Source organism: Pteropus medius, unplaced genomic scaffold (assembly GCF_902729225.1).
Source record: "Pteropus medius unplaced genomic scaffold, Ma_sr-lr_union100, whole genome shotgun sequence".
NCBI classification, from domain to species: domain Eukaryota; kingdom Metazoa; phylum Chordata; class Mammalia; order Chiroptera; family Pteropodidae; genus Pteropus; species Pteropus medius.
Window position 1 is genome coordinate 10,780,936 of NW_024349798.1, and position 27,856 is coordinate 10,808,791.

The 27,856-nt window shown below is 47.5% G+C and overlaps 1 protein-coding gene and 2 pseudogenes across 3 annotated transcripts in view; 2 read left to right on the forward strand and 1 right to left on the reverse strand.

Moving 5' to 3' along the window:
• Window positions 1-19,919, reverse strand: part of TVP23A (trans-golgi network vesicle protein 23 homolog A) — a 22,586-nt gene extending 2,667 nt beyond the window's left edge. For 2 of the 3 annotated variants that reach the window (XM_039885330.1, XM_039885327.1), the window contains exons 1-2: window positions 19,280-19,598; window positions 427-571 (exon numbers count right to left, since the gene is read on the reverse strand). In XM_039885330.1, coding sequence (XP_039741264.1) covers window positions 427-571; window positions 19,280-19,524 — 390 coding nt within the window. In that variant the 5' untranslated portion in view covers window positions 19,525-19,598. Of the gene's footprint in view, window positions 1-426; window positions 572-19,279; window positions 19,599-19,638 lie in introns of those variants that run through there. The other variant, XM_039885329.1, reaches the window with a different exon arrangement.
• On the forward strand, window positions 8,541-8,659 carry LOC120620685 (uncharacterized; annotated as a pseudogene).
• On the forward strand, window positions 11,788-11,906 carry LOC120620583 (uncharacterized; annotated as a pseudogene).
• Window positions 19,920-27,856: the final 7,937 nt, after the last annotated feature.

Consider the following 27,856-nt stretch of genomic DNA (forward strand, 5'->3'; position numbering starts at 1 on the left):
TCCAAATCAGTTTTTGAGGCTTCTAATTTTTAACTAAGCTTACCTCAAAAGGTGACAGATGCTCCCCACTCAAAAAAAAAAAATGTGTGTGTGTGTACACATATATTCATGTTATATAGAACATTTAAATATTTATATAGTATATGTAAATTTTAAAAATCTAAAGTCATGTGGAGTTGTCACCCTCAGATAGTACATATTCACACCCATGACAATTGATACCCATAAGCCATTTATTCAACACTAAACAATGTATTTTTTCCTCTAATTTTAAGTGACTCTGGTTCAGTATTCTTAAGTGCGTGTCAGCAGTTTCAACCAGAGCACCTCTTGGCCCCAATCAGCCACATGCATTGGGACAGTCACCATCTGGAGACGCAGCCCACGTATTTCGGGAGCCATAGCGTCACAGGTGAGGGTCCTTACCTTCACAGACCAGAAGTCAAAGGACAGAAGGAGAAGCACAGTCACAAAACAGCCCACAAAACTCCTGCTGAACCAGTCACAGCACACGTAGGTGACGATGGCACTCACTCGGAAAAACAGGTGGAAAAAGGTGGCCAAAGGGTGCCTGGAAAAGAACCCAGAAGGCCCTCACTCCAAGGGCCATGTGGGCAGTTTCGGAGCTCACTCCACGTTCCGCCCAGTGCATTTCAGGTCTCAGCTCCAAGGATGTCACTAAATTAGGCCGCAACACTCATTATTATATTTTCCTTTTGTTTTCTCCCTCTCGAAGAATCCCGTACTTTCCCCTAATTTGACTCCAAATATCACTTGCCCTCTTTGAAACCAGGTCAACTTTGAAGTGAAACGTGACAGCGATCCCTACCTTCCCACTTAGCAGTGACAGTGATCAGTTCCCTAAAGGTAAAGGTTGGGTTATCCCCAGTAACAGAGCAGCGAGCCACGTGCAGCCCATGGGTGCTGTCTTGTGTTGTCGGGGAATGCATGATCCTGGACAACAAGGAAATGAGCATGATGCAAGGGATGGGCGTAACCTGTAGTTGCTCCTACTGAGTGGCATCTGACTGATGACATTGAATCTAGGGGAAGATGGTTTTGGATTGCTGTGCCTGCAGGCATAAAAGAAGAGAGAGAAACAAGGGGTATGTGGTCATCCTGTACCAGGCAGGTGATAGCCGTGGGTGACATGGGCCAGGTAGAAGACACTCATGGCTTTCTATTTCTTTCTTCGGAACCCACTTTTGATAGAGCACAGGTAGAAAAAAACAATCACAATCGAGAAAGCAACAGTGCAAGCCCGATGACGGTGGCATTTAAAGCGCCACCCCAGTGTGAGGGAGGAAGGGGAGAGAGGGGGCAGACCTCCCTTGAGGGCAGGTGACTGTACCCTACAAACCTCCCTTAGTACTGCCAAATATGGTATTTTCACAAGAAGCCAGAAATCCAAACTTGCAATGGGAAATTGGATTTTTTGGGGGGTGGGGTGGGAGGTGGGGAGGGGATTGGATTTTTAAGTGATGGCGACTCTATTAATAAAATATTGTGTTCGCCTTGGCCAGTGAGCCACCAGCTTGCAACATCTGGGGTGATCAGAGGCAGCCAGCAGACATGCAGGGGAATGAGCCTGCCGGTTCTTCTCAAGAAGGTGCGTGGTCAGAATAAGCAAACTAGGGGCTCCTATAGAATTGTGCAGTTTTAGACCCCCAAGGGAACGTGACCTAAGGTCCAGACACAGAATTTATAGTGACTTCTTCATGTACTCGTGATGCTCAAAAGAAGGAAGGGGCCACACCCAAACACCAGCATTTCGCCAGAAGAACACTTCTGATCTGCGCCTTTCAAAGATGCTAAGCTTTCCTGGTGTCCCAGATGAAAAGCCAGCCTGGGAAGAGCACCTGGCATTTAAGAATTAAATGCGATCACATAGAACTTCAAAATCTGGAGTGTTCCAGAAGATAAGACTTGGGAGTCTCTTAAACCCTTTTTGTCTTAGATCTTATTGAGGATCTTTCAACAAACTGCCTTCATACAGGTTTGCCCCTTCATGCTGAAGATAAATGAGTCCTCTTGCCATGACCGAAAGTTCTCCAAGGGCAGAAACCATGTTTTAGATCATTTTATTTCCCCAGCAGTGTCTGGCATTGAAGATTCTCGGTAGGTGTTTGCTGTGTCAAACCTCATAATGGAATTCATTGAGGATGACTGGGACATCCATTCTTTTTTGTGGAACAATACAGACTTAAAAGATGGAAGAGAGAGAATGAAGTATGCAGTGATCCAGGGTAAAACCTGGAAGTTAATGCATTTGAATAAATTCCCTGCTCACCATTTCTTTTCCTTTTTTCTTTCGCTGTCGTTTCCTGAAATAAAATGCAGAAAATATTCCAGTTGTTGGGAAGTTCTGCTTAGTTGGGTCCTAGTGAACTGACTAACTTGTAATGGAAGGTATTATTATTAGCCCAAAGCAAGTAGAAAAGGATGCCTGTTCCATTTCAAATACTGCTTTAATCTTGCTTTATGCAGGTCGCTCTCTGGGCAACTGTCCACAAGCTCATTCAGGCTCCCTCTGGACTTTGCCTGACCTTTGCCCCCGGATAACACTAATGTGATCTCAGACCAGTTTTCTAGTTTCGAAGGCCATGGCTTAAGCCTAGCATGGGGTCCCCTTCCTTGCCAGGCGTTCTCTCCTGCCGCCTCTGCGTCACATGCATGACGGTCACCTCTACCTCTCAATGCCACTGGCTCCAAACTGCACCCTCCCATGCCCCTACCTGGTGGCCCCTTAAGAGGCAAGCAGTACAGAAATGCCCGCCGCCAGGGTTCCAATCCGATCCTGGCTCCAACCTCTGAGTAGCTCCGAGGGCTCCCCTAAGCTACATGACCTCCAGATGCCCCAGTCTCCACTTCTGTACAATAGGAATGCCAACAACAGCCACTGCCTGGGATATTAAAAAGATCGAGTGAAGGCGGCATGCACGAAGTGCATGAAACACAGACTGTGCTCAGAAATCGTGAGCTGCTATTATCTCAGAGTCACTCGAAACTGTTCAACCTCCCAGGAGCCACACGGGAAAATTTCCCCTCTGACCACAACTTTCTCTCGCTCCCCGGGGGGCAGATTTGTCACCTCAGAGATCCCTCAAGACTCCAGATCTCTCCATCTCCCCCAGCCCCTCCTCCTTCATTCCTCAACTTTGACATGGAATATCTTCCAGTCGGGATCCGACACTCTCCCTCCACCTGGCCAGGCAGAAGCCTGTCACCTCCAGGAGAGAGGAGAGAATGACAGACGATGAAAAAGGGAAATGAAACTATTTAATCAAAATGCTGTCAAGGTGGGGAGAGTCTCAATGGGCTTTTGTTTAACTCCATTTTCAAAGTGTCGGGTCCCGGGACACCTATTGTCATTCTCTTTAGAGGGAAATATAAAAGGTTCTCAACCTGGAATGAGCATGGAATGTCATCTGAAGAGGCCTTAAAATGTGCATAGGCTATTCCTGTCCCAAGACACGTGGCTTCAGATTTGGAGTAGGGCCTGGACATGAATTTTACAAAAGAAAAGCGCTGCTATATACTGGATCCACAAACTCCAGCCCGAGGGCCACATCTGGCCCACTTCCTGCTTCTATTAATAAAGTTTTATTGGAATACAAACATGCTCATTCATTGGCTCGGCTGCAAAGCCAAAAAATTATTTATCCAGACAGTGTGCCAACTCTTGCTCCACAACAGGTGACGTGGAACAATTTGGTGATGAAATCAGGCTCCATTGAAAACAAACCAAAATGGAACATACTGCTTTTAAAGGCTCTTCTCCCCCTGCCCTCCCAAAAAAAAGAATTCTGCTTTCAAAAGCTGCAAGGTGGGAGCTGCGTTCTGGCAGAACCAATGGATTATGCTAGAAGTCAGAGTAGTGTTATCCCAGAGTAGTGACTGGAAAAGCACGCAAGGAGCCTTCTGAGCGCCAGAGATGCTCCGTATCTTGGTCTCACGTGTGCACATGTAAAATTCATCAAACTGTACACTTAAGATTGATGCTTTTTAATGGATGTACACTATACCCCAATAAGAAAATATTCTGACTGAAGCCGCTGACCAAAGGAAAAATCTTTGCAAGTCACCCTAAAAATTCTATATGTGATACAATCCGGCAATTGCACTCCTCGGTATTTACCCAAATGAAAACTTAGGTCCACACACAGAAGTTTAAGCACCTTTATTTCCAATTGCCCGAAGTTGGAAGCAACTAAAATGTCTTTCAGTAGGTGAATGGTACATCTACACAATGGAATATTATTCAGTGCTAAAGAGAAATGAGTTAGCAAGCCATGAGAAGACATGGAGGAAACTTAAATGCAAATAAATAAATGAAAGAAGGCAATCTGAAAAGCCTACAAACTGTATGATTCCAACTCCATCACATTCTGGAAATGACTAAACTATGGAGACAGTGAAAAGGTCAGTGGTTACCAGAAATTGTGGGGGAGGGTGGATGGATGGGTGGGACACAGATGATATTTAGGGCAGTGAAACTAGTCTATATGATACTGTGATGGTGGCCACATGTCATTTTACATTTCTCAAAACCTAAAGAATGTACAACACCAAGAGTGAACCCTGACGGAAACTGTGGACGTTAGTTAATAATAATGTACTGGTTCATCATTTATGACCAGTTATGACAGTTATGCAAAATGTTACAAATCGGGGGAAATTCGAGGTGGGAGAGGCTTATGGGAGCTCTGTGTTTCTGATCCATTCATTTTTCTGTAAACCTAATAAAACCACTCAAAAAATGGACACAGGTTGAGGATGAGGATGCTCTGTCTAGACAGAGTACATAGAATATGGTCAGGGGACAGGCACACATATCCCCTTCACTACAAACTTCTAAGGTAGGTTTGATTTGTGTGTAGAGGGGAGGAGTAGGGAAGGTTGATTTAATCCTAAATTCAGCAGTACTCTAATAGTATCTTTAAAACTTGCCCTTTATTTGTTTAAATTACTTTGAAAACTGTACTCGGGTTTTTTTAAGACTGTCTTCAGCTCTTGAATTGTTCCTCAAACATCCTATTTTAAATTCTCCATCATCTTTCAGACAGCCTGAAAAGTTTTCTGCTTTTCTCTGTGGTCAAAGTCTGAGGAAAGACAGTAGCTTCTCTCCTTGGTTTACTTTGATACTTTAAAAAAAAAAAAAAAAGCATCTGTGATGATGTCTAGAATTCGCTTCAAAATAACGTGGGGGCAGGAAGTGGATGGGTGAAGATGAAACAGGTTGGTCATGTGCTGATCACAACTGAAGCTGGTCAACAGGAACACTGGGTTCATTGTTCTCTGTACTTTTATGTAAATTTGAATTAAAAAGTAGAAAATAAATCATTAGAGGCAGCTTCAACTTTCCATTGAGGCAAGACGCCTTTCAGAATAAATCAAGCCCACGGGTTGATAATTCTGGGAGCCATCTGTGATTGAAAAAAAAAAAAATTCAGACCTAAAAATCCCCAATTGAGTAATTGGCCATTACAGTTGGATGCATGATGAAAATTCCAGAAAGCAGATGCTTTTTTTCTGGGCTTACCAGCCCCTCTGCAAAAAAAAAAGGGCCACCTGACTACCACCTCAGCCCCCACCTGGACAGTGGGTACAGCGAAAACCAGAGAGCCTAGATCCACATTTGCACCCCACCCTTTCTGTGTACACAGCCCTGGACAAGCTAGCCTCAGTTTACTCATGTATAAAATGGGAGAACATTTACCTCATCAGACCTCTGAGGCTTCCAGGACCTACAACGCCAGACCAGAGGGTGGTTATGGCTAACATTGCTCTGCTTATTTCTTTGACTCATTAATGGTCAAGATTTTTGAGAAACCGAGAAAAAGCCTTGACCAGTGATGCTCTTTTTGGATGTCCTCTGTCAGACACGATTTTCTCCATTGATGAAAATGAGTAACGTGCTACTATTTATTTCTTCAGCCTTGACACCCACTTAGAGCCAGGTGGCTCTTCTGCTAACAACAGGGTGCCGCTATGAAGATGTAAGAGAAATGGGACCCCCAGTGCAAGGGGAAGACAGCCAGGACGACGATGCCCATGCCCCTCAGCCTCTTCTCCATCCACCAGCTCCCCAGGTGCCCTGGAGCTTGATAGGAATGCAGGATCGGGCCCACTGGGACCTCTTGAGCCCAAATCTTCATTTTAACAAGACCCTACGTGATTCATATGCTAATTGCAATTGAGAAGCCCCCCTCAGTTCCATTTTCAAGATAAACTCAGTTCCAGGAACAAAGCAGAAAGGGACTGAAGAAACCCACGCCTAAGAAAGCAGAGACCCCTACAAGCCCTTCAGAAGCCCCATCAGGACTGGCTAACAGTGGATGAAGCATCAGAGTGAAAATTGATTTTCTTCCCTGGAATGCTCTCAAAGCAATGTTAGCACCATCGTCCTTCAGACTCTGGCTTCTTGCTTCAAATGATAGCATGTCCTCCTCCGTGGACATCTGAGCCTTGAGAAGGGTTGGTTTTTGGACTGTTGGGACGTCTGAGTAGATGCCGATCGCTAAGTCCTCACAACTTCTATTCAAAGGTCAATACAATAGAAGTTTGAATGTGGAAGCAAATAAAAGAATAGACTTCCCTCCGGTGGCCACCTCAGTTTTTCCTCTTGTTTCTGTTCTTTATTTCTTTTTAAAGAGACATTCCAACTTAAGAAGATGGATATGCTCAATCTGCAAAATGAAAGCGAACCCCTAGAGACACCTCAGCGGGCCCCTGGCTGCACGGCCCTGGCTGGGCCCTGCACGAGGTCCTCACCTTTCTCCCCAGGACATAGCTACAGGCCAAGCTCTGCTGCTGCTGGACTCATGGACCAGATTCCTTAGCTAAAGAGCCAGGATTTCCAAAAGAAATGGGAGCCCCAAAGAGCTGAAAGCGGGACTCAATCAAAAACTTGTGTACACATGTTCATAGCACCCTTCACAATGACCAAAAGGTGGTACCAGCCCAAGTGTCTGTCAGCTGGTGAGTGGATGAACGAAATGTGGCCCATCCATACGACGGAATATTATTCAGTCATACAAAGCAATGAAGCACTGATACCTGCTCCAACATGGGTGAACCTCGAAAACATCAGGCAGAGTGAACAGAGCCAAACCCAAAGCACAGATGTCGTATGACTCCACTTATGGGAGGTACCTAGAATAAGGAAATTGATACAGATAGAAAGCGGAATAGAGGCTACCAGGGGGCGGGTGGAGGAGGGAACGGGGAGTTATCACCTAATGTACACAGGGTGTCAGTTGAGAATGATCAGGAAAGCTCTGGAGATGGATGGCGGTGATGGTTACACAACAATGTGAATGTACTTAATGCCATTGAACCGTACCCTTGAAAATGGTTAAAATGGTAAATTTTATGTTTATGTTATGCATACTTACCCATAATTTTAAAATATGGGATGAGAAGGAATGAATGCAAACTACGACATGAATAAACCTTGAAAATATTCTGCTGAGTGAAAAAACGCCAGACACAGAAGGCCACATATTGTATGAATCCATTCATAAGAAATGTCTGGAATAGGCAAATCCATAGGGACAGGCAGCAGATCTGTGATTGCCAGGGGCTGTGGGGATGGGGCGGGGAGGAGAATGAGAACTGACTGCTTAATGGCTATGGAACTTCCTTCCGGGACTGATGGTTGCAGAACACTGTGACTGTACTAAATGCCATTGAACTGTTCACTTTAAAATGGTTAAAATGGTCAGTTTTACATTATGCGTGTTTTACCACATTTTAAAAGAAAGAGAAAAGAAATGGGGGAAAGAGAGACACGGCCTTCACTGGCTCTCCTCGTGTGTGTGTGTGTGTGTGTGTGTGTGTGTGTTGTGTGTGTGTGTGTGTGTGTGTTGGTAAGTAGTGGGTCCGGGGTGCAAGTTCAGACACAGCAGTTGTCAGCTGCCCAGATTCAAACCCCAGCTCCACCAAGGACCTGTGTGACCTTGTACAAGTGACTTAACCTCTGCGTGTGTCCTACTTTCCTCATTTGTAACACGGGAAGATGAGTCAGGGCTGCCACGGTGCACAATGCCGGGGGCGCCAATAGATCCGTAGGAATTGTGTTCCCCAGACTGGAGCAGCGCACGCCTGCATGGCCATGGACACTGCGGACAACATCGACTGTGTGAAGTTGTTGGGAATGTTACATGAGAACAACAGTGTACGTGAAGGGCTTAGGATACTGCCTGGTGGGCAGCGAGGGTTCAACACATGCCAGCTATGATCAGACATAACTGCGAATTGGTGCTGGGGAGTGATCATTCCACCCCTTTTGTATAAGGCGGTACTTCACTTACGAATCCCCCGGTATCTTACTAAAATGAAGATTCTGATTCAGGAGATCTGGGGGGCCTGAGAGTCTGCATAGTCATGAACACCCAGGAAATACCAGTGCCACTGGGCCGGGCACCACCCTCAAAGTAGCTAGGAAGAGAAGAAAGCTGTCACACACTGTATGGGTTTCCCAGGACTGCTGTGACAAAGCACCACAAACTGGGGGGCTTAAAAAAGCAGGAATTTCAGTCTATATCCATGCCACCCTGAACAAGCCCAATCCTGTCTGATCTCAGAAGCTAAGCAGGGTTGGGCCTGGTTAGTACTTGGATAGGAGACCACCTAGGAAGCCCAGGTGCTGTAAGAGTAAAAAATAAAAAATAAAAAAATAAGAGATTGTAAGCTGACGAGGTCCTTGCAATCTGTGAGGTCAACCAAGGGATGCCTCACATAAAAAAAAAATAAATAAATAAACAAATTTCTCTCTCACGGTCGGAAGGCTAGAATTCCAAAATCATACAGTTGATTTCTTTGGGAGGCTGTGAGGGGGAATCTATCCCAGGCCTCTCTCCCTGCTTCTGATGGACATCCGGCACCCCTAACGTTCCTTGGCTTTAGCTGCATCATTCCTGTCTCTGCCTCCGTGATCACATGGCCTCCACGCCTGTCTTCCCGTGGCTATCTTTTTATAAGGACACCAGATAGATTGGAGTAGGGACCCATTGTATTCTAGTAGGACCTCATCTTAACTAATTATATCTGCAAAGACCCCTTTTCCAAATAAGGTCACATTTTGGGGTACCGGAAGTTAGGACTTCAGTCTATCTTTTTGAGAGTGGTTACAAGTCAACCCATAACACCGGCCATGGGACAAAGAAAATCAGTGAGGTAAGAAGGGCACAGAGAGCCATTCTCCAGAGGAGGACAGGGATGTTCAGAAAGGTGACCTGCCCAGGGTCGGAGCAAAGAAGTGATTACGCAGGTGACACTGCTGGCATCAGGCAGACACGCTGCCCTGGAAGGAACTGTCTGCCCAAGAAACGGTCGTCTTCTCTAGTTTGCATGAAGTCACCCTGTGGGTGGGCTAGCAGCTCCTTGGATGGCCGAACCAGCACCAGAACCAACACGGTGACTCCCAAATATATGGCCAAGAGGTGACAGTCACCTGTGCTTGAGGCACTTCTTAGCCCTACGGCCAGAGAGCTGACGCAAGAGACAAACCCAGACTGTGATTTCTAAACTCCATTCTCCAAAGCAGCCAGGGCACCGTGGAGAAAAGGCCATTCCAGGCACAGTTGGAGAAATGTACACAATGAGTCTGGGACATCGACACACCCCAGGTAGCAAGGAAGCTGCCAAAGACGACAAGAGGTCAGAAAGACTCAGAAGCCAGGTGTAAGAGGCTCACACTGGCCAAAGGTGAGACAATTTGAGTAGCAACATGAATATGTCTTAATCCACGAGTCATGTGATACTTAAACAAAAATGATGTCATTACTTGGAAACGGAAAAGCAAAGGGTAATAATCAAGCATCTATTATGCCTTTTCTCTATAAAGTATATCTTGCAATGACTAAATATTTGAAGAGGGAAGGATTCTAGGTTACTTCAACTCACTAATGAAGACTGAATGATAGAATTAGAACATCACCATGCCACAACCCCCAATGAATTCAAGGGTAGCAGCTGAGGACAAGCAGGCATTAGCAGCCCCCTGATGGAAGAACACGCCAGAACCGCCCAGCTCAGCTGAGTGTGAGATACAAATATTTGTTGTCTGAAGCTGCTAAGTTTGGGGGTAATTTGTTATGCAGCAGTAGCTAACTAATACAGGCTCTAATGTTCAAGAGTTTTAACTCTGTATAACCCACGTTGTGGTTTGTCAGGTGGTTTCCAAGGGCAGGGAGGAGAAGATCAGGTTCCTCCAAGAATTCAGGTGGTAAAATGAAGGGTCCCAGGCTTACGTGAAGATATTTGTGTGTGTGTGTGTGTGTGTGTGTGTGTGTGTGTGTGTAGGGGGGTGGATCAGAAGGCAGCTGTAGTTAACACTCACCACCTTTTTTAAAGAGGAGACTTGGAGTTATTAACTGAGAGAGAGAAAAAAGCAGGGAGGCCAAGGACTGACTTTCCAGGAGGCTGGAGCGGAAGGAGCAGGTGGCACCTCGGGGAGACTGAAGGAGGTAAGGAACCTGGATTCTTGCTTGTTTTCACCCTTGCTCTGAGTGGGATATTTTTTGTTTGTTCGTCTGTGATGTGTTTTGTTTTGTTTTGTTTTGTTTTGTTTTGCACTGGAAGTACAAAGTAGAACCCACCCATTTATGTGCTTTTGTTTCTGAAGAGCTGTTAGATTCTTCTAGGAAGTGGGCAGGTTTGAAAGCATCATAGTAGCTCTTGTGTGAACTTAGGTCTGTTGCCTGGCTCTTGAGAGCTTTGGTTTCCTCATCTACAAAAGGGAGAGAATCCTGTCTTTCCTTGTATTTCTATTTTTGATCATTTTAATGTGTCTGGAATCAGGACATACCCACTAATGGCTGCAAATATTAATATGGTATTTATTCTCCACCCCAAGAGCTATAACTGAACCAGTGTACTTTAAAATGATAACATTTTAGAAAGGAAGAGTCTAATTTATGTGTTATTTAATGGGAGGACTGAGTGAAACCACATTTATTCATTCGGCGAATACCGATCCCTACCACAACTTGGCCCGTGGGAGCCTGGTTAAACTGGTGTCTTTATTCTTTATAACCGTCTGTGACATTTTAAAAATATGTATTTGTGCTTTCTGGCAACAAAAGGATGTTCCAGACCCAGCCGGACTGGTTTCTGCCTCAAGACTTGGAACTGGCTCCTCTCTAAGGAGCCCTGGGTTCTTTGGTGGTGAAGAGAATCAAAGACCCAAATCTGGGGGCTGGGTTGCAGGTAACAGGTGGTGGAGGTCAAAAATAAAAAAGTGCCACGTGTGGGCCACCTTTAGTAGTGACGGAGTTTGAAAAAAACTGTCCTTTTAGAACACAGCATCATTTCTACATCATTTCTACAGTATTTCTGCCCCAAATCACAATCTGGATCTAATCGTAAGAAACACCAGACAGACCTAAGTTCAGATACACGCCTCAAAATAGCTGGTCTCCACACGTCAGCACCGCCCGTGCCATGAAGAGAAAGGCTGACAACTGTTCCAGAATGACCACATGCAATGGGCGAGGCTGGACTGGATGGATCCCGAACTGGGAAAAAAGGATACTAGAATGTGGATTGTAGGTTAGATAAGTTTCTCAGCTTCAATCATTATATTCTGCTTACATAAGAGAATGTCCTGTCTTAGAATACACATTGAAGTATTTAGGGGTATGGGAACCTGCTGTGTGCAGTTCACTCTCAGAAAACAAATGCAGACACAAAGTGTTAACAACTGGTGAGTCGAGGTAAAGGGTGTCAGTTCTTTGTAATATTCTTGCTATTGTCCAGTCAGTCTGAAATTATTTCGAAGTATTCAACGGCCATGCCACCCTGATCAAGCCCGATCCTGTCTGATCTCGGAAGCTAAGCAGGGTCGGGCCTGGTTAGTACTTGGATAGGAGACCACCTAGGAAGACCAGGTGCTGAAGGAGTAAAAAATAAAAAATAAAAGGATTGTAAGCTGACAAGGTCCTTGTAATCTGTGAGGTCAACCAAGGGTTGCCTCACCTAAAAAAAAAAAGAAATTATTTTGAAGTAAAAAGTCTTTTTCAAGTCCTTTTAAGGGCATTGATCAAAATATTATTTTCCGACTTAACATATTTTGTTGCTGTACTTTATGATTCTTTCATCTAGAATTTCATCAGTCACCAAAACTCCCCAACACGCTGAAAGCAGAAAGTTTTGTAATTGCTATGTATGTGCATTTATTGTTTGCAAGTGAATCTGGTATTCAAAACAATGACTAATGCTGAAATTGAAACTAGTTTAAATGGTCCGAGGACACAGAATTAAGTTTATAATCAACCTGTAAACGTCTGAAATCAATTTTCAAAATTATTTAAGAAATACGTGAATTTAATAAATTGAGCTTAAAGCAGCGACACCACATTTATTGAGCACCTATTATTTACCAGGCGCAGTGCTAGGTCCAGGCCAAGTGCGGTGAACAAAATGGACCGCGTCCTGCCCTCACGCACATCACCAGTCTGCGGGGAGACAGAGAAGCAAACAGGCAATTTCAACTCAGTGTGCAAAGTATCAATGGGATAAGCAGAGTCAGGATTAAAATTCTCAACAACGGACACAATGTGGCCACTGTGCAGTCAGAATGGATAATGGTGCAGGGTCCCATCAGCTGCCCCTGCTGTTCCAGGAGTTAACTCTTTAATTACAGGAGCGGGGTAGGGCATCCATGAGGCTCTTGGCTATTTACTGACATGTTAAGAAACCTCAGATGTGGACACAACAGCGTTGTCAGGCCCTGGGGTCATCATAGGGGCTGTGGGGGTGGAGGGGAGAGCACCTAAGTCAGAGGAGGGGATGCTTTTTAGCAGTAATGAGGATTCAGATCTAAAGGACATGAGGTTTCTTTTGCGGGGGGGGAGGGGGGATGAAAATATTCTGGAATTAGATGACAGTAGTTGCATGACTTTGTGAATGTACTGACAACCACCGAGTTGAAACTTCAAAGGGGTGGGTTTTCGATGTGTAAATTTTATCTCAATTAAAAAATAAATGAATTTTTAAAAATATTTTGAGATCTAAAGGACAAATTTAGGCAGCAGAGAGTGAAATGTATACAAAGACCGGGGGATGAGCAGGAACACGAGGCCTCAGGGTAAGTGGCCTTGGATGGAGCAACAGCCTGACCCGCAAGGCTGGGCCCTCGCGGACAGGTTCCTCCATCACCTGGTGGCGGCTTCAAGAAGTTTGGAGCAAAAAACCACAGCATTAGAGAAGAATTCCAACTCAAAGCTTCTTGCACCCCCAGAAAGTATAGAAATGTTACTGCTGGAGTCACGTTTACTCCCCACTGTCCTTGAGGGGTGGGGATAGGGGGCTGCAAACTTGAGTGCTTATAGGGCCGAGCTGGGCTGGTAAACAAGTCCACTGGTCGGGTGAGGGTTGCAGCCCACCCAGAAACAGCGGTTCCCACGACTCAACTCAGCCCCCGCTTCCAGACTCCAGCAGCTTCTCAAAAGTCAGCGACCCAGATTAAAAAAAAAAAAATGATTTAATTGCATATTACTAAGTGAAAAAAGCCAGTCTGAAAAGGCCGCATCTGTATGATTCCAGCTATGCAGCACTCTTAAAGAGGCCCAACTAGGGAGACAGTACATCCGTGGTTGCCTAGGGTTAGGGAGGGAGCGAATAGGCCAGAGGACCTGGGGGCCAGTGAAACTGCTCTGTATGATATTGTGATGATGGATACATGCCATCACATTTGTCCAAATCCAGAGACTGTATAACACCAAGAGTGAACACTCATGTAAACTACAGACTTTGGATGATAATGATGTGTCAGTGTATGTTTACCGATCACAGCAAATGTCATCTGGTGGCGGACGCAGATAATGGTTGGGGCTCTGTTTGAGAGAGGGGGGCAAGAAGGTATAATGGGAAACCCTTTCTCCTTAATTTTGCTGTGAACCCAAAACTGCTTTAAAAAGAAAGTCTGAAAAAGAAAAAGATCAAAATAATACAATGAAAATTTTTTTTATCGGTCACATAAAATTAACCATGTTAAAGTGAACAAATTCAGTGGCATTTAGTATTTCACACTGTTTTTCCAAAATGTTTCCAAAATAAAGCCCCATACCCATCTGTCAGTTTCTCCCCATTTTTCCTTCCCTGCAGCCCCTGGTGACCACCAATCTACCTTATGTCTCGGTGGCTCATCTCCTCTGAGCAAGTCAAATTTCTACTGTGACCTGTTCTAATTTTTTAATTTAAATTCGCATTCATTTAAAATACCTCTCCCATCTAAGAGTATATCTGAGGCTTGGAGTTATTCAGCTGACTGTCCCTTTGCAATTTCTGTTTTACATTTTAAAATCCGGGGAAGAGATACATCTGTATTGAGATGCAGGAAAAATGTGAGGCTCCATTAACATGATTTGTGGCTTTCTAAGTCATTCTGGAAGCTTCAAAAAATGTCCAGCCCCAAACATCAAACATTGTTCCTATAATGAGTGAGGAGTGATTCACTGGCTGTCCCAGGCTGGGCCCCTGTGAGGATTTCTTTTGGGGTGGGAAAGGGCCAGCCTCGGGACTTTTTCCCTTAGATTCCAACCCAAACTTAAGTTGATTTTTACTAAGGAAATGTCATGGGTATCACTTGCCAGAATAGACAGCTAAGCCTTGTGTCAACACCTACCCCAAGCCAGTGAAAGTGAAACATATATACACACACCCTACTGTGAGCATTTCCTACTAAGCCAGAAATGGACAGCCTGGAAAAATATTCCAGGTCACTCAGAGCATGCAGAACCACATAGCAGGAATCTTTCACACCCATCTGAACACCTCTTGAGTCAGCATCTTCAAGGATAGAGAACCCGAAGTTTTATTAACCCTGGGAGTGCTGATAAAGTTGAGATCTCTTGGGAATGCAGGCCCCGACACCTGCATCTGGGACCCACTTCCATCTGTCTCCGATCTCAGAAGTCCCAGACCTGCAGCCGGCAGAATATGGACAAAGGTCAATATAGGCCGAGTTCCCATGTGTGTCCCCAGAGTTTAGCCACGAGCATCTTTCACTCTGGTCCTTTTATCGGCTTCCTAACAGACCTTGCTGCTTCCATTCTTGCCCTACAGGGCACACGGCAGTCAAAGGCAACTTTCTCAAGTGTCAACCAGATAATACCTGTCCCCTGCTCAGGTCTTTCCAAAGACTGCCCATCAAAAGCAGACAAAACTCCAAATTCCTCATTGGAATCTTGAAAGCCCCCCACATCTTTCACTGACAAATCTCCAACTGTGCTTCCTCCTCCCGCTCTCCCCCGCCTTTTATACCCTGGCCTGGTTCCCACAAGCCCTGGACTATACCTCGCCTCAGGGCCTTTGCACTTGCTGTTTTTTCTGCCAGAACTCCCTTCCTGCGGGTCTTCCCATACCTGGCTCCTCCTCCACCTTTGGGTCTCAGTCCAAATGTACCTCCTCAGGCCTCCTCTGAGCCCTCCATGATCTAAAGAAGCCCCTGGCCCTGCACCCTTTTTTCTCACATGCCTTTGTGGTTACCACTCTCTTATGTTACTTTGTTCACATATTTGCTTATATGTGTTCACTGTCTTCTCCCTAATTAAAATGTCAACTCCATGAGGGCAGGAACCAGATCTATTTGGTTTTCCTGTGTCCCCTAGAACAGTGTTTGGCATACAAAGGTCCTCGAACATTCTTGTTGATTTAATGGATGAATGAGTTAGCGAAAGAATAAACCAGTGGTTCTCAAAGGGGAGCTGATTTGCACCCCTACTCGGCGATGTCTGGGAACATTTTTGGTTGGCATGACCAGGTGGGCCTGCCACTGGCATCTAGTGGGTAGAGGCCAGGGATGCTGCTAAACATCCTACAATGCACAGGTCAGCTCTTGCAACAAAAAAATGTCCAGCCCCAAACATCAATAGCGTCAACCCTAGATTAATGATTGCGTGAGTTAAATCTCCAGGTCCATGCAGTCAAGCCACCCGATATTAAACATCAAGGAACCTGACCAACATCCCCTTCCGGTCACCAACTTCCTTGATTATGTGGGTCACAGTTCAGCAGAAATCTCTGTTCAGTGTTTTGATTGTTGGGACGGCTTATGCAAACAAATTCATGTTAACAAGAAATGTAAAGGGAAGTTAAGCTGCTATCGATGTAAGGAGTTAATTTCAAAATACGTAATTCTGTGTCCCAATCAAAGAGAACTGAAATTTGTCTAGTTCCCTGATTCTGCAGATTATTTTCTTGGTAATCATGGACCTTACTTAAAATTAAATAGCTCTTGGTGAGACTTGCTTATGTGTCATATTTCTATATTTTTAAAATAGATTTTAGAGTGGGAAGGGGCAGTGTGACTTGTTCCCCAAAGTCACTGGGGACAGGGGGACCCCTGAAGGCAAGGGTTCCTCACTTAACTGAGGTAAACAGAGTTCCTGGAATAACAACAAAGAAAAAGCAAAATTCTTTATCTCTTCAGTATATTGGAGCCTGGTATGTGTGGGGGGGGGCACCCTTTGTACCATCACCTGCCCCCTCTCCTTCCTTGCCCCGCTTCCCACCAGCTTTGCTGGGGCCACTGTCAAACACAAATCCAGAGGTGTCAGGAATGCTCTGACTTCCTTCAAATGCAAATTTAACTATCCAAACCCAAGCCCCAGATGGAGAGCAAGAGAGAAATCTAAGTCGGGGTTCTCAACCAGGGGCACTTTGGCTCCTGGGGACATCTGGCCATGTCTGGAGTCACAATTGGTAGGGTGGGGGGAGCAGTGATTCTGGCATCTAGTGGGCGGAGACCAGGGATGCTGCTAAAATCCTACACTGCACAAGAAAGCCCCACGACAAAGAATTATCCAGCCCCAAATATCAACGGTGCTGAGGTTGAGAAAGCCTGCTCTAAATAGTAGGGGCAATTCTGCACTCTCATGGACACAAAGGAAATGTAAAGTGCTCCCCAGAGTAAGCATCGTACGGAAGCCCAAGAAATGCTGTTTCCACAGCGGAGCTTGTCCCCATGAGTGTCCTCTACTAAGCATAGCGCATGATAAGATGCAGAACTCTAGAGCAGAATCTAAGGGTTCAAATCCCCACCCTGCCACCTAACAGCTATGTGACAATGGGCAAGTCACTCAACTCTCTCTTTCCTTCAATGTCTTTAACCCTGAAACTGATAAAAATCATGATATCTACTTCATAGGTTTGTAATACAGATTAAACAAATTACTGTAGTTTTTTAGTCCTCTTAACACAACCCTATGATGGAGCTAATATCATCTTCATTTTACAAAAAAATAGGAGATTCAGAAGGTGCCCTGACTTGTTCAAGGTCATTGTGAGTAAAGGGTCAACCTCAGGCCAGCCTGGGAATGACCTCGGTGGACGGGCCCCTGGGTTGGAGGAACTGTGAGCTGGCAGGCAGGCTGTGGATCTCGAATCATAGAAAAGGTCTGCGGGAAATAGAGGCTGAAGCTCTTGCCCCTAGCAGCCCAACATGGCCCACGTAGGTGACAGAGCACAAGGAATGGTGTGTGGGGCTAGTGGCTGGATCTCCCGATGAGATGAAGGCTACCCTGTATCCTTCTTAAGAGCCAAGTAAGATTCTGATCATGTCTCTGCCCTGCAAAAATCCCAACTCTAGAACTGCACTGTCCAATACGGTAGCCACATGTATCTATTTAAAATTAAAAATCCAAATTTCTGTCCCTTGGTCACACTAGCCACATATCAAGTGCTCAATGACCAATATGGCTACCATCTTGGACAGCACAAATACAGTACTCTCCCATCCTCATTGAGCACTCCATTGGGCAATTCCATAAAGGCTAGGGGTGTGTCCTTATAGCTCACACCCCCCTCCACCAGCCCAGAGTCAGGCATACAGGAGGTGCTCAATAAAAATCGAACTTATGAGTTCAGATGTTCTATATGATCTTTTCCCCAGAATTCCGGTTCTCTTACAGTGTCTTTCCTTAAAGACAATCATGGGTCATTAGGCTGAATAATGGCCCCCCAAAATATCCAGGTCCTAATCTTTGGAACCTGTGAATGTTACTGCATATGACGAAAGGGACTTTACAGATGTGATTAAAGATCTTGAGATGGGGAGATCATCCCGGGTTATGCCGGTGGGCTCTAAATGCAATCACAAGTAACCCTATAAGAAGGCAGAGGGAGGTTTCATGCAGAGGAAAATAGAGAAGAGAGAGCTTTGAAGATGCTACAAACTCTTGCTGGCCTTGAGGATGGAGGAAGGGGCCCCAAGCCAGCAGCCACCAGAATTTGGAAATGTCAAGGAACAGATTTTTCCCCTAGAGCCTCCAGAGGGAGTGTGGACCTGCTGACACCTTGGTATCAGCCCAGTGAAACTGCTTTTGGACTCGTAGCCTCCAGAACCGTGAGAGAATAAATTTTTGTTGTCTTAAGCCAACAAGTTTATAGCAGTTTGTTACAGTGGCCCTAGGAAACTAATACTGTCCTTCCGTTCTGGGGTTCATTGGATATGGATCAGAGAATTTTCTTTTTAATGGCGTTTAGGTGCCAGGCCCCCACGCCTGCTGGCATTGATGGCTGGAAGGAGAGATCGGACAGAAGCGGGTGAGTGAATGTGGCTGAGCTATGGGTATTTCTGGATATGGCAGCTGCTTGGGTCATCAGCAATCATGTTTATGGGTTATTCTTCCCACCTTAGTCTTTCTACTTTCGGGGATGCCAAAGGTCTCAGGCAGGCAAGCGACTTGCCCCAGGACACTGTCTGGCTAGCTACATCTGAAGCAGGGATTAGAATAAAAATTCAAACCTTTGTCCACCTCTCTGGCCTCCTGCTAACCCCTTTCTCCTCTCCTACCACCTTCCAGACTCAGAGGCCTTTCTTTGACTTTCTAACACGACCTTGGGGCCTTGGCACCTGTTGGTCCTTCCTCAGGGGTATCCCATGACTGGATGCTCCTTGTTCAGGTATCAAGCTCAAGCTTCACCTCCTCAGAGAGGCCCTCCCTGACTGCACTGAGGCAAGTGGCTTTCTTCAGTTACTTTCTCTTTCATCACCCTGTTGATTTTCTCCCAGCTCTTCTCACACTCGGGAATTATCTTGTTGACAGCTTTGTTTGACAGTTCATTGTTAGTCTAGTCCCCTCCCACTCACACTGCAAGCTCCAGGAGGGCAGAGACCTTGTCTGATCTGTCCAGGGTGTGTTCCCAGTCCATGCCTGGCACACATTAGGTGCTCAATACATTCTGAATGAATGAATGAATGAATGAATGAATGTGAATGAATGAGTTTGCAGCTTCGAGGGATGTTTGCCCAAAGCCAGTCCCAACCTACCTGATCTTGGCTTTCCGAAAGGCCAGCTCCTCTTCGTTGCCAAAGTCCAGGGACACATCCTCGGTATCGTCCACCAGGGCCTGAGGGGGCACCGAAGGCGAGTGGCAGGCCGGCCCGCGAAACACAGCCGCACCCCCACCCTCTCTGCAGGCGTGGCCCCACCCCTGCGGCTGTGACTCGAGTGCCTTCTCCACACTCCAGCCCATCTGCGGTCCAGCCCAGGCCCAGGCCCCGGGCTCCCGCATCTCGTCTTCCCGTTTCTCCCAGCGCTCCCGCAGGCTCCTCCCGTCCCTGCCACCATCCTTCCACGCCTAGCAAACCTCCCCTCCACCACACACCCCACCCCCTCCCAGCCTTACCTGCTTCATCCTCCCCAGAGTCCGCCTGGAGCCCAGACCTCAAACTCCAGCTCCGCCTCTCGCCACTGAAGGGCTAGGATGCCTGGTGGGCCCCGGCGGCGGCGGACGAGGTGGGGTCGAGGTGGGGTCGGAGCCTGCGCCCCGCTGTGCCGCCTGAGAGCAGGTCGCCGGTGGGGGCGGGGCGCGCGGGGCCCAGAGCGCAGTCGCGGGCTGGGGAGGGGGACTCCGCGGCCCTGGCGGGGGCGGGGCTCGCAGGGTCCCTGGGCCCAGGGGCTCACTGGAGACCGCGCCTAAAAGAGAAAAGAGTAGATGCTCAGAGAGGAAGGATCAAGGGTATAGACAGAACAGCGGCAGGGAGGGCGCGATCGGGCTCAGAAGCGGACTCGGGGACCGTGAACCCTGATCCCGAGAGGAATAGAGGGAGCGGGTCAGTGAATGAGGTGGATGTTCATAAATATTGGGTGCGAATGAGTGAATGAATGAATGAATGAATGTGTATTGGGCAGCCTCTTTCAGGGTCTGGAGAAGGTCTATGTTTCCCAAATGTCTGATCTCAAGAATCTCCCAGGTCCCTTATTAAAAGCAGAGTCCCAAGCCTGGCCCTGGGAATTCATAAGGCCTGAGGTGGGGGCCTGGAATCTGCCTTTTAATAGGTGACTCAGCTGCAGCCATAGTTTGGGAACCACTGCCGACCATAACGACAGCTGCACACACGACCAGGCGCCAGACACATACTGAGCACAAAATAACTATTACTGGCAGTAAGAGTGCTTCCAGATGTAAAGGGCTTCCCAGGTATCTCCCAGGAAAGAAGGCATGCCACCTGACAGTCTTCCCTGGCCCAGGACGAGGTCACTTCCCCTCCTTTCTGCTCTCTCCCTCTCCTGAACCCCCACCCAGGGGCAGAGGGCTGAGCATCTAGATGCCAAGGTCCCTAGTCCTTCTCTCTGCCCTCCTGCCACTTGCAGTAGGAGCCTGTTCCTACTTCCTGGTGCCCCACAAAAGGGCTGCCGGTCACAAGCTTCACCCACTGCTGGCCCCTTCACCCACTGCTTGTGTGACCAGGAGGAGGAGTAGCCAGCAGAGCTGCACAGAGCTGCACTGAGCTGCCTAAGCTCTGATCCCTGGGTGGGGTTGTCCTTCATTCCCTGAACTGCCCCCATGAAAGGCCTGTTAGGTATGTGTGGAGGGAGGTTGCTTTTCCTTGGGGACAGAATGCCATCTTTATGGGTCAGGGGGTCATGAGTGGGGCCTGGATGCTGCAGCTCTAACAAGCTCTCAGGTGATGCTGCACCTCTAACATGCTCTCAGGTGATGCTGCTGCTGCTAGCCTCTGGACTATCTTTGAACTTAAGGATCTAAACCATCAAAGCCTGGTTTCCTAGAAAAATCTGTTGGCTCTTCCAGCACAAAGCCATCTTTGGGCACAGAAGAGTGTCATACTGAGAGGCTGGGCCCGAACTGTCTGAGGGGATGGGGCAGGCAGGTGGAGGTGAGAAGCCGTTGCAGAATATTTAGGGGGTTTCCTCCTACCTTGAGAATCACCAGCTGTTGGTATCTGTTAAGTTGGGGCTCAGAGAATCCTCAAGGGGGTGAGAAGGTAGGAAAGTCCCCTTGGAAGCCCCATTTTGGGACAAACTGTCACTGTCAGCCATTGGGTTGGGGGTGCCTCGAGAAACAGCCACAGCTCCCGCCATGTGGAGGTCACTCCCAAAATACGGGGTAAAGATGCTCTCCCCACCACCTGATCTGTCTGTATGGGGGTGCAGGTTGAGGATGCAGATGGTGGGGCCAGACCTGGGAGTCCAGCATGTCCTCCCTAGAAGGGAGCGCCCATCCTGCACATGCACCCAGGGGGTGGGCAGAGAGCCCGAGGGTTCTGTAGGAAAGTCATCATTGGCTCTGAAAACAGCGGCAGTGGGGCCATTTGGGGCTGCTGGTTAAAAGGCAGATTCCAGGGCTCCACTCCAGGCTTTTGACTCTCCAGGGCCAGGGCCTGGGAATCTGTTTTCAATAAGGGCTCTTGGGAATTCTTGAGATCAGAGACTTTTGAGACCTTCTCCCTTCACACTGATACCACTGAATATAGCCGCTAGTCACCTTCCGCTCGTTGTGGCCCAGAAGGGGTTTGGGGAGCAGAATTGCGAGGAGCAGCCCTATCTCTGATTTCTGGCCCTGGAGCCAGAACAACCAGGGGAAAGGGCTCCAGGCTCAGGCAGTCACTGGCCTCGGGGTGGCCCTTGGAGGTGAACACCTGGAGTTGGGTAGGCCTGGCTGGAAACATGGCTCCACCACTCCTCGGCTGAGTAGCCTTGGGCGGGGGACTTTACCATTCTGGCCTCAGTCTCCAGACCTGTAAAATGGGGCCACACCCACTCCCATCCGGCAGGGATGATGCCAAGGCTAGAGAAAACACAAGTAAAACACCCTCCTCAGAGTCGGGGCTCAGAAAGCAATGGCCCTGGTGACAATGACTGTGGTTATCAGCAGAGGGGCCTGGGGGCCCAGGAACCTCCAAGAGCTGTGCAGGACACAGGATGTGAGTCTCACGCTGGAGTCACTCTTTTTGCTGAGGGGCATCTGTCCTTGTGGGGGAACAGGAGCTGCACATCCAGCTCGGCTGGCTGTTTCCTGAGTATCTACCATGGGCCCACACTGTATGTGCCCGGGACAAATGGCAGCTGGGACAGAGGACAGTTCCCCAGATGAATCCCTAGAAACCCTGGACCAGAAGGCAGAGGGGTTGGGTGTGAACTTACATGGTTAAATGCTGGAGCCCAGAGCCCAGCTGGGGGAGGCAGGAGGGGTCAGCATGGCTGGACCATACTCAGCTCCAAGTTACACAGATGTTCTGCTCTTTATCCTGTGGGGAAAAGACAGCTGGCATAGAGGGTTAATTAGTGAGGGCAAGGAGTGCATGTCATCAGTCCTTGGGCTGGAAAAGGCTCTGAGCTGCTCCTGTTCCCTCATCAGGCACAGTGGAAGCAGCAGCCCCCAGGCCTGTCATTCCCGGGCCAGCAGCCACTCCTCACCCTCAGCCTGGCACTCCTGATGGGTGGCAATCCCTAAGATCCTGCTCGTCCCTAAGATCTGTCCACCTGGCAATGGCCCCGCTATTCACCCCAGGTAGGGTTGCCAGATTTAGCAAGTAAAAATAGGGGAGCTGGTAAGATTGAACTTGAGATAAAGAACAAATAATTTTTTTTAGTATAAGTATGTCCTACGCAATATTTGGGATATACTTATACCAAAAAAAAAATTATCAGTTATCTCAAATTAAAATTTACCCAGGTGACTTGTATTTCATCTGGCAGCCCTGTGACTCCAGGCCAGGATGCATCCAAGCCCACGAGCCTAGGGCTCCCACCCTGGTGTCTGGGCAGCTGCCCCCACACCTCTCACCCTCCAGCCTACTAAAGAAGCTGTTCCTTTCACCTGACCTGGCCCCTGTCCTTCACACGTTGGCCTTGCTGCCCTGCACACTCCAGGGTCCTTCACTCATCCACTTGGGTTGGGTAGGACATTAGGGAGGAAGTCAGGAAGGGCCACTTGAAGCCTCTACATTGTCAGCCCTCTGAAAAATCGCTGTGTGGTGGGGGAGCATTGATGCAGCGGAAACAGCAGGTGCAAAGGCCCTGAGGAGGGAAAGCCTGGGGTGTGTTCTGAGAGAGTGCGCCTCTGGCGGGCAGGCTAGCGGCGAGCGCCTCCCGAGCCAGCCAGCAGGGGGCAGCCGCTCCCGTCCCGCAAAGCCTTGTGGGCCGGGAGGGACGCTTGGCAACAACCGACGCGGAGGCAAAATGGAACCCGCCTGGCCGAGCTCAGGGGCCTACATTTCCTGCTCTCACCTCCGCACAGGGCGGGGAACAGCTTTGGCTGCAGGATGGGAGAGCCCTGCAAAATCCGTGCCAAGTGGAAAGGTAGGAGAGCCTGGGAAGAGTCTTGTTTCTTGGGGACCTCCTGGTCTCTCTGATAGCCACCACCATTCATTCAGCAAACGGTTTGCAGATAAGGCCCAACCCTTTCGTTTCACCTGGCGCCCTGGCTCTGTCCCAGCCCCTACCTGGCAAAGCTTTTTCTTTGGCAAGTCGTTTACCTTCTCCCTGGGGGTTGGGGTGGGGTGCCCTGCAGGCTGAGAATGTGGGGTCTCCCACCCCAGGGATGCAACGGAAGATGTTAAGGGCCTGGGTCCTTCCACAAACACGTTGCCAGAAAAGCATTGGAGAGAGGAACCTTCTGGTTTAAAGAGATTTAACCATATGCAAGGTGTGGACCTTGTTAGGAATCGATGCAAACAAACTGAGAAATAAAAATATTTATGAGGTAGTTAGCGAATAAACCCTGACGGGGCGTTGGAGAATACTGAGGATTATTACTCATTTTTAAAGGCATGATAATGATATTGTGGCTTTCAAAAATTGGGATATACAGTGGGTCCTCGAATGACGTCGTTTCGTGCAACGTCGTCTTGTTATAACGTTGATAAGAGAGAAAAAAAAGGATTCCTAGCCTAGGCCACTGTCTGTGTAGAGATTGCATGTTCTCCCCATGTCTGCATGAGTTTTCTCCAAGGACTCCAGTTTCCTCCCACATCCCAAAGATGTGCACGTGAGGTGAATTGTCACGTCTCAATTGTCCCAGTCTGAAGGAGTGTGGATGTGTGTGAGTGGCCCTGTGATGGGAGGACCTCCTGTCCAGGTTAGGTCCTGCCTTGCATCTTGAGCTGCGACCCCCTTCCCCATGACCTTGAACCCAAATAAGCATGTTGGAAAATCATTATCTTACTTGTTTCTATTAATTTTTCTTAAGTTTATGAGTAGCTCACATTAATTTCATTCAGTGTTTAATATGAGAAGTGTTTTGGATCTTCATTCAGGAGTTTGGTTGACGTTTTTGTGACCAGAAATCTGCCGTAGGAACTTAACTGTTTTTCATCTCAATTAACCTATGGTAAAATTGATTTCGTGTTATGTTGTTCCCTTAAAGTTACAGTTTCCAAGAAGCTATCGATGACGTTAAGTGAGGATTTACTGTAATTCGCATATCATAAAATTTATCCTTTTACAGTTTAACATTTAGTAGTTTCAGTATTATTTACAAAGTTGTGAAATCATTAGCACTAATTCCAGAAAAATTTTATTGCCCCCAAAAGAAACAACATAATAATTAGCAAAAACCCATCCCCAACCCCCCCAGTCCCTGGCAACCACTAATCTACTTTCTGTCTCTATGGATTTGCATCTTCTGGACATTTTATGTTAGTGAAATCATACAGTATGTTGCTTTTTGCATCTAACTCCTTTCGGTGAGCCTCATGTTTGCAAGGTTTACCTATGTTGTAGCAGGTATCGGTACTTTATTCCTTTTTATTGCAGAGTAATAGTTATTGTATATTATTCTAGGGATATTGATGGATATTTGGGTTGTTTTGACCTTTTGGCTGTTATGAATAATGCTGCTATGAACATTTCCATACAAGGTTTTCTGTGCATATGTTGGGTACCTGCCTAGGAGTGGAATTGCTTGTGGCTTTGTTTTTCAAGAGTCAATTTTTAGATCTACATACCAAAATATGAAGGTGAAATGATAAGATGTCGGGGTTTGCTTTAAAATCATATGGAAAGGAGAGTAGGAAATGTATCAATGCAAAACTAAAAGGCTGTATGAGCTGAGAATTTTGAATTGGAATGAATACATGGGGATTTATTATGCAGTTTATATTTGTTTAAATATGTACATAATTTTTTTAACGTTGAGGCTCAGAGCGACTTCCTGTCCTCCCTTTGAATTCCCACCCAATCACTCTCTAGTAATAGAAATGTAATGGGAGCCACCTGTGTTATTTTAAATCGTCTAGTAGCCACGTCTAGAAAAATAAAAACAAGAGAAATTGATTATGATCATAGTTTTCTTTAGCCCAATATCCCCAAAACATGATCATTTTAACATATAAGCAATTTAAAAATTCTGAAAAGGGTATTTTACATTCTTTTTGTTCCTACTGGGTCTTCCAACCCCAGTGTTGGAAGTTTTACACTGATGGCTCATCTCTATTCGGCTTCACTCCATTTCCAGGGTTCCATGTAACTCGTGGCTTTCAGATTGGACAGGATAGCTTTGTTTGGTGGCATTTAGTGCACTTTTCAAAAAGCTTCTTTTTTTACTTGGGTCAGGTGACTTCTTTTTTCACTTGGTTGTTTTTTACCCATGTACAACTAGAATGTTGGCCCAGAGAGGGCAGGCACCTTATGTGACTCGCTAAGTGCTGTACCTTGTGCCTGGACCAGTGTATCCGGCACAGAGTAGATGGGTGAGCTGGTGAGTGAAGGACTCCGGAGCGTGCAGAGCAGCGATTCTCTCCCACGTATATTTGCGAAGTTGGGGAAACGGAGGCCCAGGCACAGTTGAGATCCAGGACTCACTCCATGCCCCCGGCAAGATGAATGAGAGCCTCGACAGCAGCCAACTTTTGTGGCCCCGCCCACTTTTGTGGCCCCGCCCACTTTTGTGGCCCTCTGCTCTGCCTTTCTGGGCTTCCTGCCCTGGCTGCCAGCATGGAGAAGGGCAGGGGCCGGGTCAGGTGGAAGGAACACTGTGACATGGGCATAGTTTGTTCCGAAGGCAAGAGAGTGAGAGGGGAAGGGTCAGATGCCCAGACAACAGGGCGGGAGCCCCAGGCTCATGAGTCACAGGGCTACCAGGTGAAAGATAAGATAGCAAGTAAACTCGAATTTGAGATAAATAGTTGATCATTTTTAGTATAAGTATGTCCCAAATATTGCGTGGGACATACTTACACTAAAAAAAATTATTTGTTCTTTATCTCAAGTTCAATCTTACCAGCTCCCCTATTTTTACTTGCTAGATCTGGGGTGAATAGTGGGGCCATTGCCAGGTGGACAGATCTTAGGGACTAGCAGGTTCTTAGGGATTGCTACCCACAGGGAGTGCCAGGCTGAGGATGAGGAATGGCTGCTGGCCTATGAATGACAGACCCCACACTGCCTGATAGGGGAACAGGAGCAGCTCAGAGCCTTTTCTAGCCCCAGGTCTGATGCTCGCACTTCCTGCCCTCACTACTTAACCCTGTGTGCCAACTGCTCTTCTCCCGCAGACATTCTGGTATTTATCCCAGGCATGGCCTGGGATATAGTTGGTTATCTGATGGGTGACTCAGTTTCCCCACTGGCAGTGCCTTAATGATATGCACTCCTCCCTGATAGGATGGCGTAAGGATTCATGGACTGATCCATGTCAAGTGTCTGCCACAGAGAAGCTGTGCCTTGGCTGTGCATTCTGCAGCTGCCGCTCCTGTCCCCTCCGTGTGGTCTCGTCTGGCTGCTCGCTCATTCTCGCCGAGGCCTTCTCTGCAGTCCTGTGATACTTCCTGTCTGTGCTGGAAGTTGACTCCCCCTTCCGGTCTTCCCTCGCCTGGAGTGGGAGGCCTTTGCTAGGCCAGCTGGGTGTTCTCCTGGGGGAAAACTTCAGGCCAGGGGACAGAAGGGACAGCCAATCTTCGATATGTCCTCCTTGGCCTCCCAGGCAACCTGGCGTCCTGTCAGGGCAAAGAGGAGTTGGCAGACGGGCCAGAGAAAGCCTCTGGTTACTCCAGGGCTGGGACAAGGGGCAGAAGTGTCACGTCCACAGCAAGGCTGAGACTTTTCTTCAGGAAGCTGGGAGAGCGGGCTGACGTCCTGCAGCTCAGGCCTCCTCTTGGAGTAGCAGGAGGTGGCAGGTCCCTGCCATGGGTATAGTGCCAGGAAGATCATAATGCTGGTCTCTGCCCTAGGAGCTGGAGGTCTAGTCGAGTGACCCCCATCCTTCACTGCCATGCCCTCACCGGGCCCTGCTTGGTAGGGACCTGCCAGACTGTCTCACCTCACTCTCCACCACTCATGCTCTGGTGACACTGGCCAAACTAAGATTTTCAGAAACTTCCCACCCCCTTCCTACCTCAGGGCCTTGTACACCTGCGTTTCACCTGCCAGAAGCCCCCTACCCTCCAGCTTTCCTTAGGACTGAAAATATAAGATTTCCTTTTAAGACACCTTCCCTGACTCCCAGCTCGTGTCTCACCCAATAGCTCAGTCCCTCTCTAGTCTGGGATCTCGACGTGGGAGCTAGCACTTTCCGTGATCTCAAATTGTCTTGTTTTCTTATTAGTTTAGCAATCTTGCTCCTCCTCATCCCCCCCACCCCCCACCACTAGGGTATTATCACC